The following is a 15,977-nucleotide window of genomic DNA, read 5'->3' on the forward strand; positions in this document are numbered from 1 at the left end:
TATGACTGAATTTATAGTCTAATAGTTGTTGTATATTAATTGATCTTGAAATAAATTGCATCTGTCAAAATTGACTTCACATAAAATCTACTAAATATCTTTTGTTTGTTATGTTTAACCCAAAAATGTCTTGTATTCAACTTTTTGTTACCTTCTTAAAAAAAATGAGCTTAAGTAAATTGCATGTGTTGTTTAATTTCCCCCACCAGAGAAATTCTTATATGCTCTGAGAGTAAGATAGTATTTTTGTTCTGATTAATTAATTATTCTTAATATAAGTATTATAAATTTATTATTATTTTTAATTTTAATTTAAAAATAATAATATAAAATTCTAAATTTTAAATCTTAAATGCTAATCCAAAAATAAAAACTAACATTAAGCTGACAAAAACAAACAATACAAAGCAAGAATATTTATTTGCTATCAAAAATCAAAACACATAATAAGAATCTCACACATGAAACAGCCTCATCACTTGTGCTCTCTGCTTCCACTCCAAATTCGGATCATTATTAAAATGTGCTATAATATTCGAAAATGTTATATTAATTAAATGTATAAATATATATATTATTGTTTAATTTTTTTTAACATATATTTATAAAATAATTAATTTAGTAACTAATTTTTTACCTAGTACGATTGTATAAGCTTATATGTTAATATGGTATAATATAAAATATGGTTGTCTATAGTATAAAATTATTATAATTAAATAATTAAATTTAAAAGATAACATTTTAAAGAAAGAATAACATTTCTCTTGGTTAAAATAGTATAAAATATGGTAAGTGTACAACTTTACTCCTTTATTGACCGAAAAAAGTGGGAGAAAAAGAGGTAACATTAACATGTGGTTAGTTACATGCGTGAAAGGGAAAACAGTAAAAACCGCCAACATAGAAACATGCGTGCCAACTTGTTTCTAACTCAACTCACACCATTGCGGCATTGCCTCTGCTACCCAATCATCACCATCATTCCACTCAATAAAATATCATCAATTATTAATTCACTTTTTTTTTTTTTCATTTTACCAATATCTTTTCTCATATAGTCCCTTAAATGGCTATTTTTTCCCAAACAATTTTCTTGGAAAATAAATTTTCGTTCTAAGAGTTACAATCAAGAATGGAACTTATAACTAACTAGACGTTTTAAGAGTTTCATTGTATGATGATTTTCTTACCATGACCATAAAACTATGGTAGCTTTATTTTATTTTGAGAAAAAAATTTCCAAAATCGAATCTAACAGGAAGAATAAGCTAACAAATTTGAAGGAGCTTTTTACCATAGTACCCCACTCTATAGATCAGATCAATCATTCCATGCATGGATTGGATAGGTCAAAATCAAAACTGAATTCATTTTCACAAAGAAAATAAATAAATAAATTGAATTTTTCATGCCACCGTCAAAAAGTACAATTCCAAATCATAAGAGTTGGTTCTGAAAAGAGAACCCAAAAGTACAGTATTTACAGAAACAAATCAATCTAAAAATTCTCCAAATAATAAAAATCTTTTAAAAAAAATATAACTCATATATGAATCTGGATCTATCTCAGTGTTTTCTTCATCCCTAATCTAATAAAATCCAAATTAAATCAAATCTAAACTTGAAATTAAACAAGTTTTGCAATCTAATTCACCAAATTTTCTAACGGATTTGAGGGATTTCGATCTTCTGCACCATGAAAACACGTGGCTTCTTCTTCATCACAGGGTGAGGGCTCTCTACTTCTTCGTCCCTCGAGAATTCACCGTACGCCGGAACGTTAAGGTCGAAGTCGCGGTGGCTAAAGGCGGTGTGAGTAGATCCCACACCTTCCTCCGTCGTAACACCGCCTGCACTCCCCGCCGCGCCGCCGTCGTAGTGGCACCTCTTGTGTCCGCCTAACGCCTGTCCCGTCGGGAAAGTCTTGTGACAAATTGAGCACTCGTGCGCCTTTCCCGAACCGCCGCCGGACACGGCGACGCCAGCTGTGGCGGAGCTAGTGGTGGCTGCTGAAGACGTAGAGTTATCATCTCCTCCGCCGGCGGCGGCAGTGTTTTTCCGGTGACTCGCCTTGTGTCCGCCGAGAGCTTGGTAAGACGGAAAAGCCTTGTTGCAGACGGAGCATTTGTAGCTGAGTTTTACGGCGGTTGAAGAATCTCCGGCGGTAAGTTGCGGCGGAGGAAGAACGGCGTCGGTTCCAGGTCCAGCGTGTCCGCGAGCAAGCATGATGAGGCATAGAGCGAGATACTCTTCCTCCGTGCACGGCGGATTGTGGTGGTCAAAGCGAGGTTGAGAAGATCCTCGCCTTGAGCGCTTTCTTTTAGTCCAAGATTCAAACTGGCTGTGGCCGTGGTTGTGGCTGTTTTCGAAAGAGTTCGCCGTAGGCGAATTCAGAGCTTCCAGAGCCATCTGATAACAATAAGATTCCGATACGAATTAAAGGAAAAAAATATGTAAAAAAAAAGTGTTTGTATGTGTTGTATGTAGTTTTGGTGAAATGTTGTTCAAGTTGTGAAGTAATGGAGGGAGTGAGAGTGTGGAGTGGGGGTTTATAAAGGAGGCCCAGCATTTCAGAATGGACGGGAAGTTGCTTGACAAGTGGTGAGAAAGTAAAGCTTAATAATATTGAAAGAGTTTCAAGTGCATTGGGACACCGGTATTTTAGTTGTTTTAACGGTTAATTTAAATTATTAAAAATATATATAATATATATTAATTAAAATTAACGATTAAAATAATTGGTTTACACTTGAAATTTTTTTAATAATATTAAACATTAAAAACAACTATTGCTAGCTTCCTAATTTTAATATTATATTTTATTATTTAAAGTAATAAAATATTTATTTATATTGAGGAGGAAAATTATTAACAGTAAGGATACAGGTGGAGTGAAGTGGAAGCACGTTTCTTAGTTATGAGGGGAGTTTCTTGGTAGCCAAGAATGACACTCAGTTTGGTCAAATGGTACGTCATTTCTGAGTTTGGTTTCATTGTATTTATATTGGGATTGCTGTTAAACTTCTTTTTTCAACAAATATCATTATTTTTCTTATATCAGGTTCATTTGTTTTCAAAATATTTAATTATATGTTAATATAATTATATATATGCGTGTGACGTAATTACTTAACAGAAAGAGTCCACTAGCCAATTAATAAATAAAAAAAGTATATTTGAAGGGAGTGAATAGTGAGAGGATGCATGATAGTGAGAGAAGTATAAGCAAAGATAGAATTGAAAGATGAAGTGGAGTCTATAAGAAAGACTAGGTCCAAGTTCAAAGTCAAAATCCACTAAACTATATAGTACTGTACAAAAGAAGAAAGGTTCTTATTCTCAAATTCTTTGATTTATCAATTTCTATTAATAAGTGAGAAGAAGTGAACGCGGTCCAAAATTATTATTAGAGAATGGTCAACAGTATACATAGCAGCCGGCACACTTTAATTTGGTATAAATCAAACAAAGCAAACCAACTATGAATGAATTTGAGTTTTCAATTTTCAATTTCAACATCTTTTATTAGTGGCCACCGCCGACTCTTATAAAAACCAATCCATGTATTCTTCTTGCAATTTGGAAATTGATCAAGGTTTGATGAATCTTCCTAGTTCTAGAATTCAGAGTATTCTAAAATTATAGAAATAATTAATAACAAGGTTTATCATACAGATTGAATGGTCAGCACTCAGCAAATACATGCCTTAATTAGTTTTATGAGGTTTTTCAAGAATGTACATGCATGGGCCGGGAGGTTTAATTATTTCCGGTACATTAATTAGGTGTGATGGATATATTTATAATAACAATAAGAGAAAAGGACAAATAAGTCCCTAATTTTTTGTTCTGCGAACATTTTCGTTCTTAACCATTGAAAAATATTTTTAAGTCCCTGACCTTCACAAAACTTGAACGGATCAGTCCCTCCATCCAAATGCCCCCGTCAGGGACTGATCTGTCCAAATTTTGTGAAGGTCAGAGACTTAAAAGTATTTTTCAATGGTCAGAAACGAAAATGTCCGAAGAACAAAAAATCAGGGACCTATTTATCATTTTCTCTAACAATAATGATATTTTGATGATGAAGTCAAGTCAATATAATTAACGTGTCAAAAAAAGTCAACATATAATTAAGACTATAAAATAGATACTTCATCTATTCAATTAGAAGGGCTAGCTAGAGTCATAAAAAACAAAAAACAAATTGCAAAATTAATTTTATAATAATAGTTATTTTCTTTTATTATTTTATTAATTTATGTATTTTAGATAAAAAAAAAAGGGTTATGTTTTGTATTAATTTGTTAAGTGGCGGACACATATTTTGTGGAAGTATAAAGTTTTAGAAATTAAACACTTATTTGAAATAAGAAGGTAGGAATGGAAATATTAAATATAATATAATTAATAATCACATGACATAAAATTAAAGTATATGGTAAATAATAATCACATAATTAGTATAAAAGTATTGAACCTAGAAAAATGAAAGTTAGTTGAATAAAATAAAATGATGTAGTCATTCATACAAGAGTCAATATTAAAAAAAGTAATACATTTTCCTCTTTGGATACATGTGTTTAATATATTACTCTTGCTCACAAAATTTGTGATAACTATTTTTGAATAATAATATATTTTTCCATTTCTATTAAGTTTCAAATATTAATGCATAAAATAATTAAGTAAAATAAGGAATTTTTTATTTTAGTTTAAAAAAGATACTTTAATATCTAAAAGTCAAAATACTATAAAATATTGCTTTTAAACTAATGATATATATATACAAACTTATATTCACGAGATGCTTACTACAAATTGAAATACAGATGATAAAAGAGGCACCATGAGGCTATGGTTTGGGATTTAGCAAGGTAGGTATAATTATAATATATGATTTTAGTGGAAAAGAAGGAACAAAAACAAGATCGAAGGCAGATCACATGTAATATAGTTTTCTACTTGTTGGATTTAGAATCTACTATATCTAGTGACAGCAACTTGCTCAACTGCTAGTGGGCTAGCTACTACATTACCACTATTCTTAATTACATTTTTTTAAGTAATGTTAATATATAACATTAGAAACTAATAATGATTTTCTGAAAATTTAATGTATTATTTAACCACGAGTCTACCAATGAACTATAGCTCAAATGACATATTCTCTCCATACTCACCTAAAAATCGCGAATTCAAATCTCATTCCCAACTTAAAAAAAAAAAAAAAAACCACGAGTCTAAAATATAAATTATAACTTTCTTCTCATGGTCATTGTGAAAAAGGGTTGGGTCCCGGGTCGTGAAGGAAAGTAGAAAGTAGAAACTATTAATTATTTTGGAGTGCTTGAGAGAGCAACTATAAATGGTAATTTACACGTTTTTATTTTCAAATCAAAGTTCTCCATGCTTTTTGTACATGAAAATCATCATAGCATAGCCAATTTTTGCCCTAATAGACCATTCATTACTGTCATCACTTTATTACTTCCAAAGCTATAATGGGAACCAAGTTTTTTATGTGTTTGGAAAAGCAGTATGATTATGAGTTTATAACTTAAAGATTAAAATCAGTTATATAACCGAAAAGATTAAAATCAGTTTTTTTAGGAGAAATTAGTATTATAATATCTCTATTAGTGATATAACATTAAATTTTTAGGACAAGCGGTTTCATGATATATAGGGGTGGCAAACGGGCCTAAACTCGCCGGGCCGGCCCGCATAACCCGCCAAAAAAGGCGGGCTGGACTAGAAAATTGGGACCGCCAAATAGTAAAAGCCCGCCTAACCCGCACCGCTTAAACCGCGGTCTTTGGCGGGCTTTGGCGGGGCGGGGCGGGCTTCATCGCCGGATTTAGTATTTTTTTAGCAAGGGATATTTTTACAATTTTTTTGTCAAAACCCAACTTCCCACAACCCAACTTACAAGAGAATGAAGATGAAAATTGAGTATTTTGGATTATATTTATTTTGTTTTAGAGACAATATTTATAATTTTGTTTTGGATTATGTTTATTTTGCTTTGGGAACCATATTTATAATTATGTTTTGGATAAACTTGGTTTATAATTATATTTATTAGATATTTATAATTACAAAGACTTTAATGTTTGTGAATATAAAAATTATAATTTGTTTATACTTTTAAAAATTATAATAGTTAAAAGTAGAAAATATGAGAGATTTAATAGTTAAAAGTAAAAAAAAAAAAAAAGATATTTGGCGGGCTTAGCCCGCCGGCCCGCCAGCCCGTCGTTAGGCAGGGCGGGCTAGGATTCTGGGACCGCCTCACTAGGCGGGGCGGGGCGGGCTTCCCCGCTTGCCACCCCTAATGATATAGTATCAAACTTTGTGTTCGAAAAGTCAAGAATTCGATCTTTAATAAATTTCAAAAATAAAAAAAATAACATAAGATAAATAAAAGAAAAAAAAAAGGCTTATACAAAAATCAAACAAATTCAAAAGATGCTCTTATTTGAGAAAAAGAGTTAGAAATATAACCATTAATATTATTTTCTCTTATTAATTTATTAAGCTTTTATAAGAAAAAAAACTTAAAATACAATTATTGAAATTTTGATTTTTTTAGTAAAAAAAGAAAATAAAAAATTTCTTCATTTGAGCTATTTTTTAAATTTTATTTTATTTTATTTTCACAAGAAAAGTGTAATTCGTTTTGTTTTTTGTTTTCATAATTCTGTAAATTTTTATTGTTGGTGTTATTATTATTTTTTTTATATTTTTTTTTTACCTTTTTACACAAGTCTAAATCAAAAGTACAGATTAACTAATAAAATATATTTTGATAATTATATTTTATAATTAAGTATCATTTTTTTTTAAATATAACCAACCGAACCGATTTTATTAGTTCTACAATGATGCCAACCATTCAGTTGGCTGTTGTTTGAACAACTAAATTAAACCGAATCAACAGCGGTTTGGTTCGATCGGTTTTTTAGTTTTTTTTTCACCTAATAAAAATTTAAATTATCATAAAATGAAGTTTAAAACCTTCAATAAACTAGAATAATAAAAGTATATCACATCCAAATTCAATACAAATTCAACTTAATTAAACATAAAACAAAGACAACTAAAAATGTCTAGCAAAACAACAAAAATAAACACACTTTAAACCGAAACAGTCACTTTAAAACAAATAAAAACCAAACAGCCACCATACTTAATCTGAATCCACACCAGACTCATCATTATCTTTTTCGGTTGGTGCAATTTCTACAAAAATAAAACAAAAAAATCAATATAGATTATAAATTATAAACATAAACCATGAAAGGAACAATAATTTTTTTTCATACCTAATTCAAGTTTCTCAAACTCTTCAATAAGCTCCTCAATAGCATTTTATATAAACATAACAATAAAAAATTAGCATTTTAACTCATCAACAGTATCAAAAGTATTGTTTTCAGCAACAAATTTAGCATTTAAACTTGTGAAACATATTAATTATATGCAGCCATATATATGCAGACATATAAAATCAACCATAAGCATATATATATATATATAAAATCAGTACCCGAAAAATTCAAACGCTGACATTTTGGTACCTCACTATTGTTATTGACAAAGTGGTCCTTAAAAGATTTTAAAATTTGACAAGCGTGTCCCCGAGCTCGCCGGAGCAAATTTCCGGTAAGCACAATGCTGATGTGGCCACCGTGTTTTGGTGACTTGGCAAACCACTCCCAAAGTTCCCTCCCAACGCACACTCCCTCCCCTTCCCTCTCCCTCCCTGTCGCAGCCCCCATCCCCAACGCACACTTCTCCCCCATCGCAGTCCTCGCCGCATCACAACCCCCTCCCCAACGTATACTTCCCCTTCTTCCCTCAACACCACCATTCACAGCAACAACAACTTTAACATCAAGAGCAACAACAACTTCCATCAGTCTCCCTCTCCAACACACACTACTTCTTCCTCCCTCAACCCCACCACTCGCAATAACAATAGCCTTAATATCAACAGCAACAATAATCTCCACCACTCCCCCTTCCCCAACGCACACTCCCCTCTCCCTCCCTCAACACCACCATTCACAGCAACAACAACCTCAACATCAACAGAGTTGTCCCAAATCATGAATTGTCCCAAATTTTTAGGTTAAATTATCATTCAAAAAGATTAATAACAATAAAACTCAGAGAAAACAAACAAATTCATATACAATAATTAAAATAAAATAAAATAAAATAAAATAAAATAAAACTTAATACAGACACCACCAAAGCAAGAATAGAAGAAGAACACCAGACACAGAGGGGGCACGACACGATGGAGCCAAAATGGAACCCAGACAGAGGAGGCATGGCAGCGACTGGGGCTAACAGCAAGCAGATACAAGCAGTGAAGGCGACAGTGGTGAAGGCGCACAGACAACGCAATGCTACGAAGGAGACAGACGACACTAACGGATGCAGAAGACCCGACGATGAGATTGCGACAGTGCGGTGTCGATAACACTGGTTCTATAAGACTAAGAAGGTTGATTTGGGGAAGAGTGAGTTGAGAGTGTGAGACACTATGTTGGGAAGGGGATTAGAATTCAAAGGGGCAAGGGAAGGAGATTAGGGTTCACAAAGGGGAATTTTGGATTGAGGAGGGGGGAAGTGCGTTGGGTATGGGGATTAGGGTTAGGGAGGGGGAGGGAAGGATTAGGGTTGGGGAGGGGGAGAGTGCAGTTAGGAAGGGGAAGGGGGGAGTGCGTTGGGGAGGGGGAAGGAAAAAGAGTAGCGTTGGAAAGGAAGAAAGGAAAAATTAGGGTGGGGGAGAGTTTTTGCCATGTCATAAAAAATGTAGTGGCCATGTCAGCACTGTGCTTGCCGGAGATGTGCTCCGGCGAACTCATGGGTACGCTTGTCAAATTTTAAAATCTTTTAAGGACCATTTTGTCAATAACAATAGTGAAGTATTAAAATGTCAGCGTTTGAATCTTTTGAGTACTGATTTGGTCATATTATATTATATTATCTTGGCTCATTTGCTATATTGGCTCTGGCATTGTGTGAAATTCCTAAATCTATATAAATTCCACCTAAGCCCGTGCTACTTGAGTTAGACATAGTTACAAACAATTAAATTTGACAAGCAAGCTATGCTTCCTAACTAGTATATTCGGATGGTATAAAGGAACATTCAAGAATTATTACATAAAACTGGTGTTAACTGCCAAGATCAATGCAAAGACAGTAGGATGTTGTTATTTGCATCCTTGTTACTATTCACTATACATCTTCAACATAAACATTTAGTAAGCTTGCTAGGAACCTGCAAACTACCAACATTTACCTTGAGAATTACAAGTAAAATATGGTATTTGCAATATACTATAGATTGTACCCAGTAAAATACTAGTTAACCTCCAACTCAAACAAAGACAGCTAATGTGGTAAACTCACTCATCAGCAATCAATTAATTATCAATTGTGACGTTACTCAAAACCCACAAATCAGACCCCACAAAGATGCTAACCTTAACCCATCTCAATCATATTCTAAAGCAAGATTTCAGTATTTCATGGGATTTCAATCACTCACAAGCTACTTTCTCCGTTTTTAATTAAATGTGCACTTTTGAAATACTTTCCTACTTTTCTTTTTGGCTTTTTCTAGTCCTATACCTTATTAATAAACTACAATCATCTTCAATAACAGGGTCAAGCCACCAAGACTGAGTAAGTGTGTAAAGTAAATAACTTGCAACAAGAACATCTAATAAGTAATAACTTGCAACAAATTGTGAAAAAATCGAGTAACCAATCTCAGAAGACGACATTGTGAGTTGCAGGAGAAGGCTCGGACCAAGAATTTTCTCGCCAACAAAGAGGGACTGCTCGGCGACGGAGACTGCTGGACGGCGACGAGGACTGCTGTTCGGCGACGGGGAAGAACGGCTCAGACAGAGATCGACAACGGCGAGACGATGGCGTGAAGACAGCTCTCTGCAACGCCGGTGATAGAGATCGACGACGTCCTTCACGGTGACTCGACGACGGCACTCTCAGCTTTCTGGCTCTCTGGCTCTCTCAAGCTCTCATTCTCTCATCAGGCAATCAGCCATAGAGGAGAGAAAGATGGACATCAGTTTACTGATGCATTGTGTTGTGGGGTTGTGACTTGTGGCTGTGTTGAGTAGGGATTGGGAGGTTAGAGGTTTGCATATTAAGTTAAAGGGCAAATGTGTAAAAAGTTTGCATTTCAGAACTAATATTTCGGTTCGGTTTGGTTTGGTTCGGTTTTTACCGAACCGAACCGAACCGATCGGTTTAATTCGAAAAAACGAAAAAAATCGGTTTTTTCGGTTTTCTATTCAGTTGTTGTAAATTTCGATTTAATTTTGTAGTAAATTTTGGTCTGGTTCGATAACTTACACCCCTAGTGAAAAAGGATTAAGTCATTGCTTAACTATATCGTGTTGCTGGTTGTTTAGTTTAAGGCCCCATAGCCAACCCCTAAGCAAGATATGAATGAAGACATTAAAAAATTTATTATCAATTCTTTTATCGAAATCTCAGCTAGTAGCTTCTAGTAATTATTAATTATTCTCACACATTATTGTCATCAGTTTCCGCGCACCAACAAAAACAAATAATAACATATTAACTGTAATAATCCAAAATATTTAAAACAATCACATTCACGTCAACTTATAAAATAAATGAAAACATGTGGTCCGCTTTATTTATTTATTTTTTGTAGTCTTTCATATTGAAGGTGGACTTCAGTTCAAAGTTTAAACTTGGTAATTAAAACACGTTTAAAATTGTAGTTTTTTTTTATTCTATAAAATCAAATTCATGATATTTTAGTTTTTGGTTTTTCTAATTGTCATGATAGGAGAAGAATGGAGACAACATAAATGATTATATTTTTAATATTTTTTTAAATAATATCTTTTTGAAGGGTGTAGGAAAATCATATATATATATGATTGACATTTAATTCGAGAGTATCTGATACTATATGTTATTATATATAGTAATAATTAGAAGGAAGAAAAAGTGTTTTTTGATCGGTGATGTTGTGTTGCATTAAAATTCACACGCAAGTTGAAGGGTAAGCAAGTTTTATCAGTGGAATGGAAAAAGGTGGCATATGCTGTCTCCTCTGCTTTGCTTTAATTTCCAACCTTTATATAATTATAAATTTTATACTTCAATGCTCGACCTTCAAATTATTTACTATATTATTAAATTGGAAATGTGCAATATCTTTCTAAAATTATTTATTTTTTGTACACTTATCTGATTATTTGCATAAGCTTTCGAGCGGGCATATTTGAAAAAGTAATTATTTTCTCATCGGAAATTAACTTTAAAATATTTAATATAAATTATTTTTTATGTTAATTTTGCGATAGTCTAATGAGTTCGTCATCTAATTTTAATGAAGATGCCTTTTTATTTTTAATATTGGAGAACAGTGGTATTTTGTTGTATTATGAGAATGAGAGATGTATTATAAAATTGTGAAAGACAATTAAAAGAAATCTAAGAATTGAATTTGGATACGAAAATTTAAAGGTTAAATTTGTGTTTAAATTTTTTTTATCATTTTAAAATTATAAATTTAAATCTCCAATTTATATATTCATAAAATTCCATAATAAAATCTGACCTTCAAATTTTCCATCTTCATATTTAAAAAAATCATATATTCAACCTACCCACAACAATAGATAATATTTTATGTTGGTCTATTTCTAAAAAAGCTAGCCTAATGCAAAAGCCTTAGTGAAAGCATATATTTTTCATATTAAAATATATATATATATATATATATATATATATATATATATATATATATCTATTTCGCTATTAAATTGGAAAATAAAACATGCCAAAAATAATATATTATATTTAAACTAAGTTAACTTAACCACATGTGTTTAAGATAAGTAACTAATTTTATAAAATCAATTGATTGATTTACATATATTTATTTTATATAATTTTCATAGAAAATATCAATTATATAAATATTAGTATAAAATTATAAATTATGTTATGTTGTTTGAGCAACTTTGTAAATTCGAATTAACTTGTAAATTTTTTAAGTCAAATTTAAATTTTACAAATACACTAAATCGTAAGTAAATTGAGGTACGAAATAAATTCAATTTTTTTAGCTTAACTTGTGACTCAGTTTAACTCAAACTTACTACTAGCCCTAACAAAAACTTATAAAAAATCGAACATTCACTAATTTTTATCTTCTTAATAATTTGATTTAGATAGATAATCCAACCGATATTAATATTAAATGCCACTAGATTAAAAAATAATAAGTGTTAGTGCGTTTCAGAATATTATCCACTTGGGTGAGGTTTGAGGAGCTAGGCCTACTAAGTGGTAAGTGCCCATAAGGCCATAATAACTATTGGTTCATTTCCCAATTGCCATTTTATTTGACAGGAAAAAAAAAAAAAGACAAATCGATATCTGATTTTTTGGTGTGATATTTAAATTTTTTAAAATTTAAAAATATATTTAAGTTTTTAATTTTTTTAAAATTTGGATATATCGATTCTTAAATCTAATTTGTTCTATTTTTAAAAATTTTTTATTTGTGCATTCACATCAACTAAATCAGTACAACAAAAATTACGTTTGATTTTTTTTTGTCTGACAGACCTAAGTAAATATGAGAAATCGATATGTCCAATTTTCAAAAAAAAAAATTTAAATATATTTTTAAATTTTCGAAAACTTAAATATTCACAACCCAAAAAATAAAAGATCTATTTGTCATTTAAAAAAAAACATCATTGTGACCTAAAAAAAAGACATGACATCATCAACCGGCCACATTTATGTCATTAGTAATAGACTAATAGTATAGTGTAGCTAGCAGACAATGAGGTTTGATGATGATGATTTATAAAAAAGATTTTGTTATCAACAAGCATTTTAAAGATTTCGAACATTTCAATTATGTTAAATGCATAACATACTACGTTTCACTCTCATAACTTCATAAGGTTTTTCTTTGATCATAAAATTCTATAGAAATAAAGAGTTTCCTTTTTTGGATGAACATAAAAAAGGGTTTATTTTTAGTATGTTTTGGTATTAAAACACTTGTTAAGGTTTATAAAAATATAAAATAAATTTACTAAGAGTTCAATTTTCACCGAAAAAATAGAATTTCAAACAATTCAATACATTCAAAGAATAACAAAACACATAAAAAAAACTTTGGGGCTATGCCTTAATTTTGATGCAATAATTGATACCAAATCTGCTTAAAGTTATAGTAATTCTTCTCATTAGTTGTCAATGATTCATTTGACTACTTTTCTTAATGCATGTATAAATATAGTGGATATAAATTATACCTTAATTTGTAAAAATTAGAAATATCATTTGTACACTAAAATTAGTCATCAATGTATTTGTGTATAAATACATATTTAGTTTAATTTATTTTTAATGCGTATTTATATTTCAACATATATTTTATACTGATAATTAATTTTGATGGCTGATTCAATACTTAGTGCATTCACTAAGATTTGAATTCGAATACAACATATTAAAAGTCACATAGATTATCATCTTTTTTTTTTTGGTCGGTAGATTAAACAACCCCCAATCATAGGTACTCCAATGGATTGGACAATCCCCAATCCTAGGTACACAACACACCCACACACTTCTTACATATTTTATCACATTTTTCTTTAATTGCATTCTCTAGGGTTTGAACCCTAGACCTTGAGGTGGGGAGGGGGAAGAAATGCCATTAGAGCCAAGGCTCATTGGCACATGGATTATCATCTAAACTAAGGTCTCAGCTGCAGTAAAGGAGTAAGTTCAAGACCGAAAAAAAAAAATAGTAAGTCTACCCTGTGTTTTTTTTTTTGGACATGGTGAGAACCGGGCAACCCGACCCACACCGAAGAGGATCCAAATGTTATTTCCGTTCTTTAGCTCTGGGCTGTAAGCCCCTTATTTTACCAAAAAAAAAAGGATAATGGATCCAAATGTTCAAAGAAGCTCATCTATTATGTTTTTAAGTCTTTCATCATAATAGCCCAAATACTACTATGGGCTACGTGAACTCCAATGCTGGGTTTTCATTAAACAAAAACAAAATATTGGATTAACCAAAAAAAAGAAAACACAAAAAATAGGGAAATGATGTTTTGTGATATGGAAATTAAATTAGTTCATAAGACCATCTCCAGTAAGGAACTCATCTCAGTCCCTATTTATGGCCCACATGTCATAAAAAGTAACTTCACATCAATTTTTGCATCATAAACGGAAAATAGGAACTCAAAGCATCTCTCTCTTCTCCATTAGGAGGAACTAACTTTAGTCCCTGTTGTGGTCCCATTTAATTAATTAATTAAAATATTTAAAATTAATGTAATTGATTTTTTAATAATATTATTTAAATTTATAAATTTAAAAATAATTCACTATTAAAAGATATTAATATTAAATAAATTCATATATAATAATAATACACAATATATAATTCGGGATTACACTAATTTATAGTTTTGTGTTTACAATTGTTAATTTTAATAATATCATTAGCATTTTAAATTTTAAAAATAAAAATAACTAACTCAACTAAGAATTATTTTGTAAGGTGTAAAAATTAAATTTATTTTTTAATGTAAGTAAATTTAATTAATTATAATTTAATATAATAATATAAATAATATTCAATATTAATTATGATATAAATAATTAATATAAATTATTAATTAAATAAAAATATAATTATTTAATATAATTTTTATTATAATTATTACTAATTTAATTATTATTTCATTATTTAATATAATTATTTAATTATTTCAGATTTTATATTATTATTTTTTTAAAATAATTTGCCAAATGGCAAGTTATTATTGGTTAACTTGAGTCCCTGTTTAGAGGGACTTCCTCACCTTGAGACCCGTACGGGAACTCATTCCTTCTCTCCTCCAATGGTTAGAGTTCCTATGTGTCAGAAAAAAGTGAAAGAGGAACTCACCATTGTATATGCTCTAATGGACGAACTATATGTATAGAATTTTTGAAAAGGGTTAATCATGCATGATTATATTAGTTTCTATAATATGGATTTTCTCTAATTTCCCCTAACTTTAGGTCTCTCATTGAATTGTGGATTTCTTCATAATATGTTTTACTTCCTTTTGAGCTGTTTTGGTATGCTTTTCTAAATATATTTTGTATTATAAAAATAAAATAGAATCCTAGTTAATTACAACATTCACTAATAGTATTGGACGAAATGAGTTAAGTAAAATCATTGAAGAGAAATGTGAAAACTATTGAAGTTTGATTTCATGGTGACAATTTGCAAGAGCAAGTTTTTAGATTTGATTGAGAACTTAAAAAATTTATAGTTGATAACTTAGTGAAAGTTGACGGCGATAACTTAAAAAATAATTGAAGAGAAATGTGAAAACTATCATGCATGCAAATAGAGATGATAACATATACTCTATTTGATGGAATAGAATTGTCTATATAATTCGTTGCAGATAAAATAAAATGTGATGCAAATTTAGTTTTGAGTAGGATTAGATACAGATTTAAGATATATCTTATCCTACTTTATCTGTACTTCTAATATATTATATAATATATATTTAAAAATTTTATATAATTATAAAGTAGATATTGAACACACGATTTCTTAAGCTAATAATTTAAATTACTAATTTAGTATATTTATTATATAATAAGAGTGATAAGATATTTATGTTTATGTTATTTTAATTTTATTAAAAATTTAATGATTATATTATTTGTAGTTTTATATTAAATTTTTTTAAAATTTTATTATTTTTAATTTTAATTTAAACTTAGTTTTTTATTTTCTATTTTATTAATATGTATAAAATATAGAATAATTGCTTGTATTCTATATTTGCTTGAAAGAAGTTGATTTTTCTACGAGTAGGATCGAATAAAAT

General features: G+C 30.4%; 1 protein-coding gene across 1 annotated transcript; it reads right to left on the reverse strand.

Moving 5' to 3' along the window:
* Positions 1 to 1,374: 1,374 nt before the first annotated feature.
* On the reverse strand, positions 1,375 to 2,609 carry LOC107605612 (zinc finger protein ZAT10). Its single transcript, XM_016307544.3, has one exon. It carries the CDS (start codon positions 2,410 to 2,412, stop codon positions 1,666 to 1,668), a length of 747 nt encoding a protein of 248 aa, XP_016163030.1. The 5' UTR covers positions 2,413 to 2,609; the 3' UTR covers positions 1,375 to 1,665.
* Between the last annotated feature and the right edge of the window lie 13,368 nt (positions 2,610 to 15,977).

This window comes from Arachis ipaensis, chromosome B6 (genome assembly GCF_059453495.1).
Source record: "Arachis ipaensis isolate K30076 ecotype BB chromosome B6, ASM5945349v1, whole genome shotgun sequence".
NCBI classification, from domain to species: domain Eukaryota; kingdom Viridiplantae; phylum Streptophyta; class Magnoliopsida; order Fabales; family Fabaceae; genus Arachis; species Arachis ipaensis.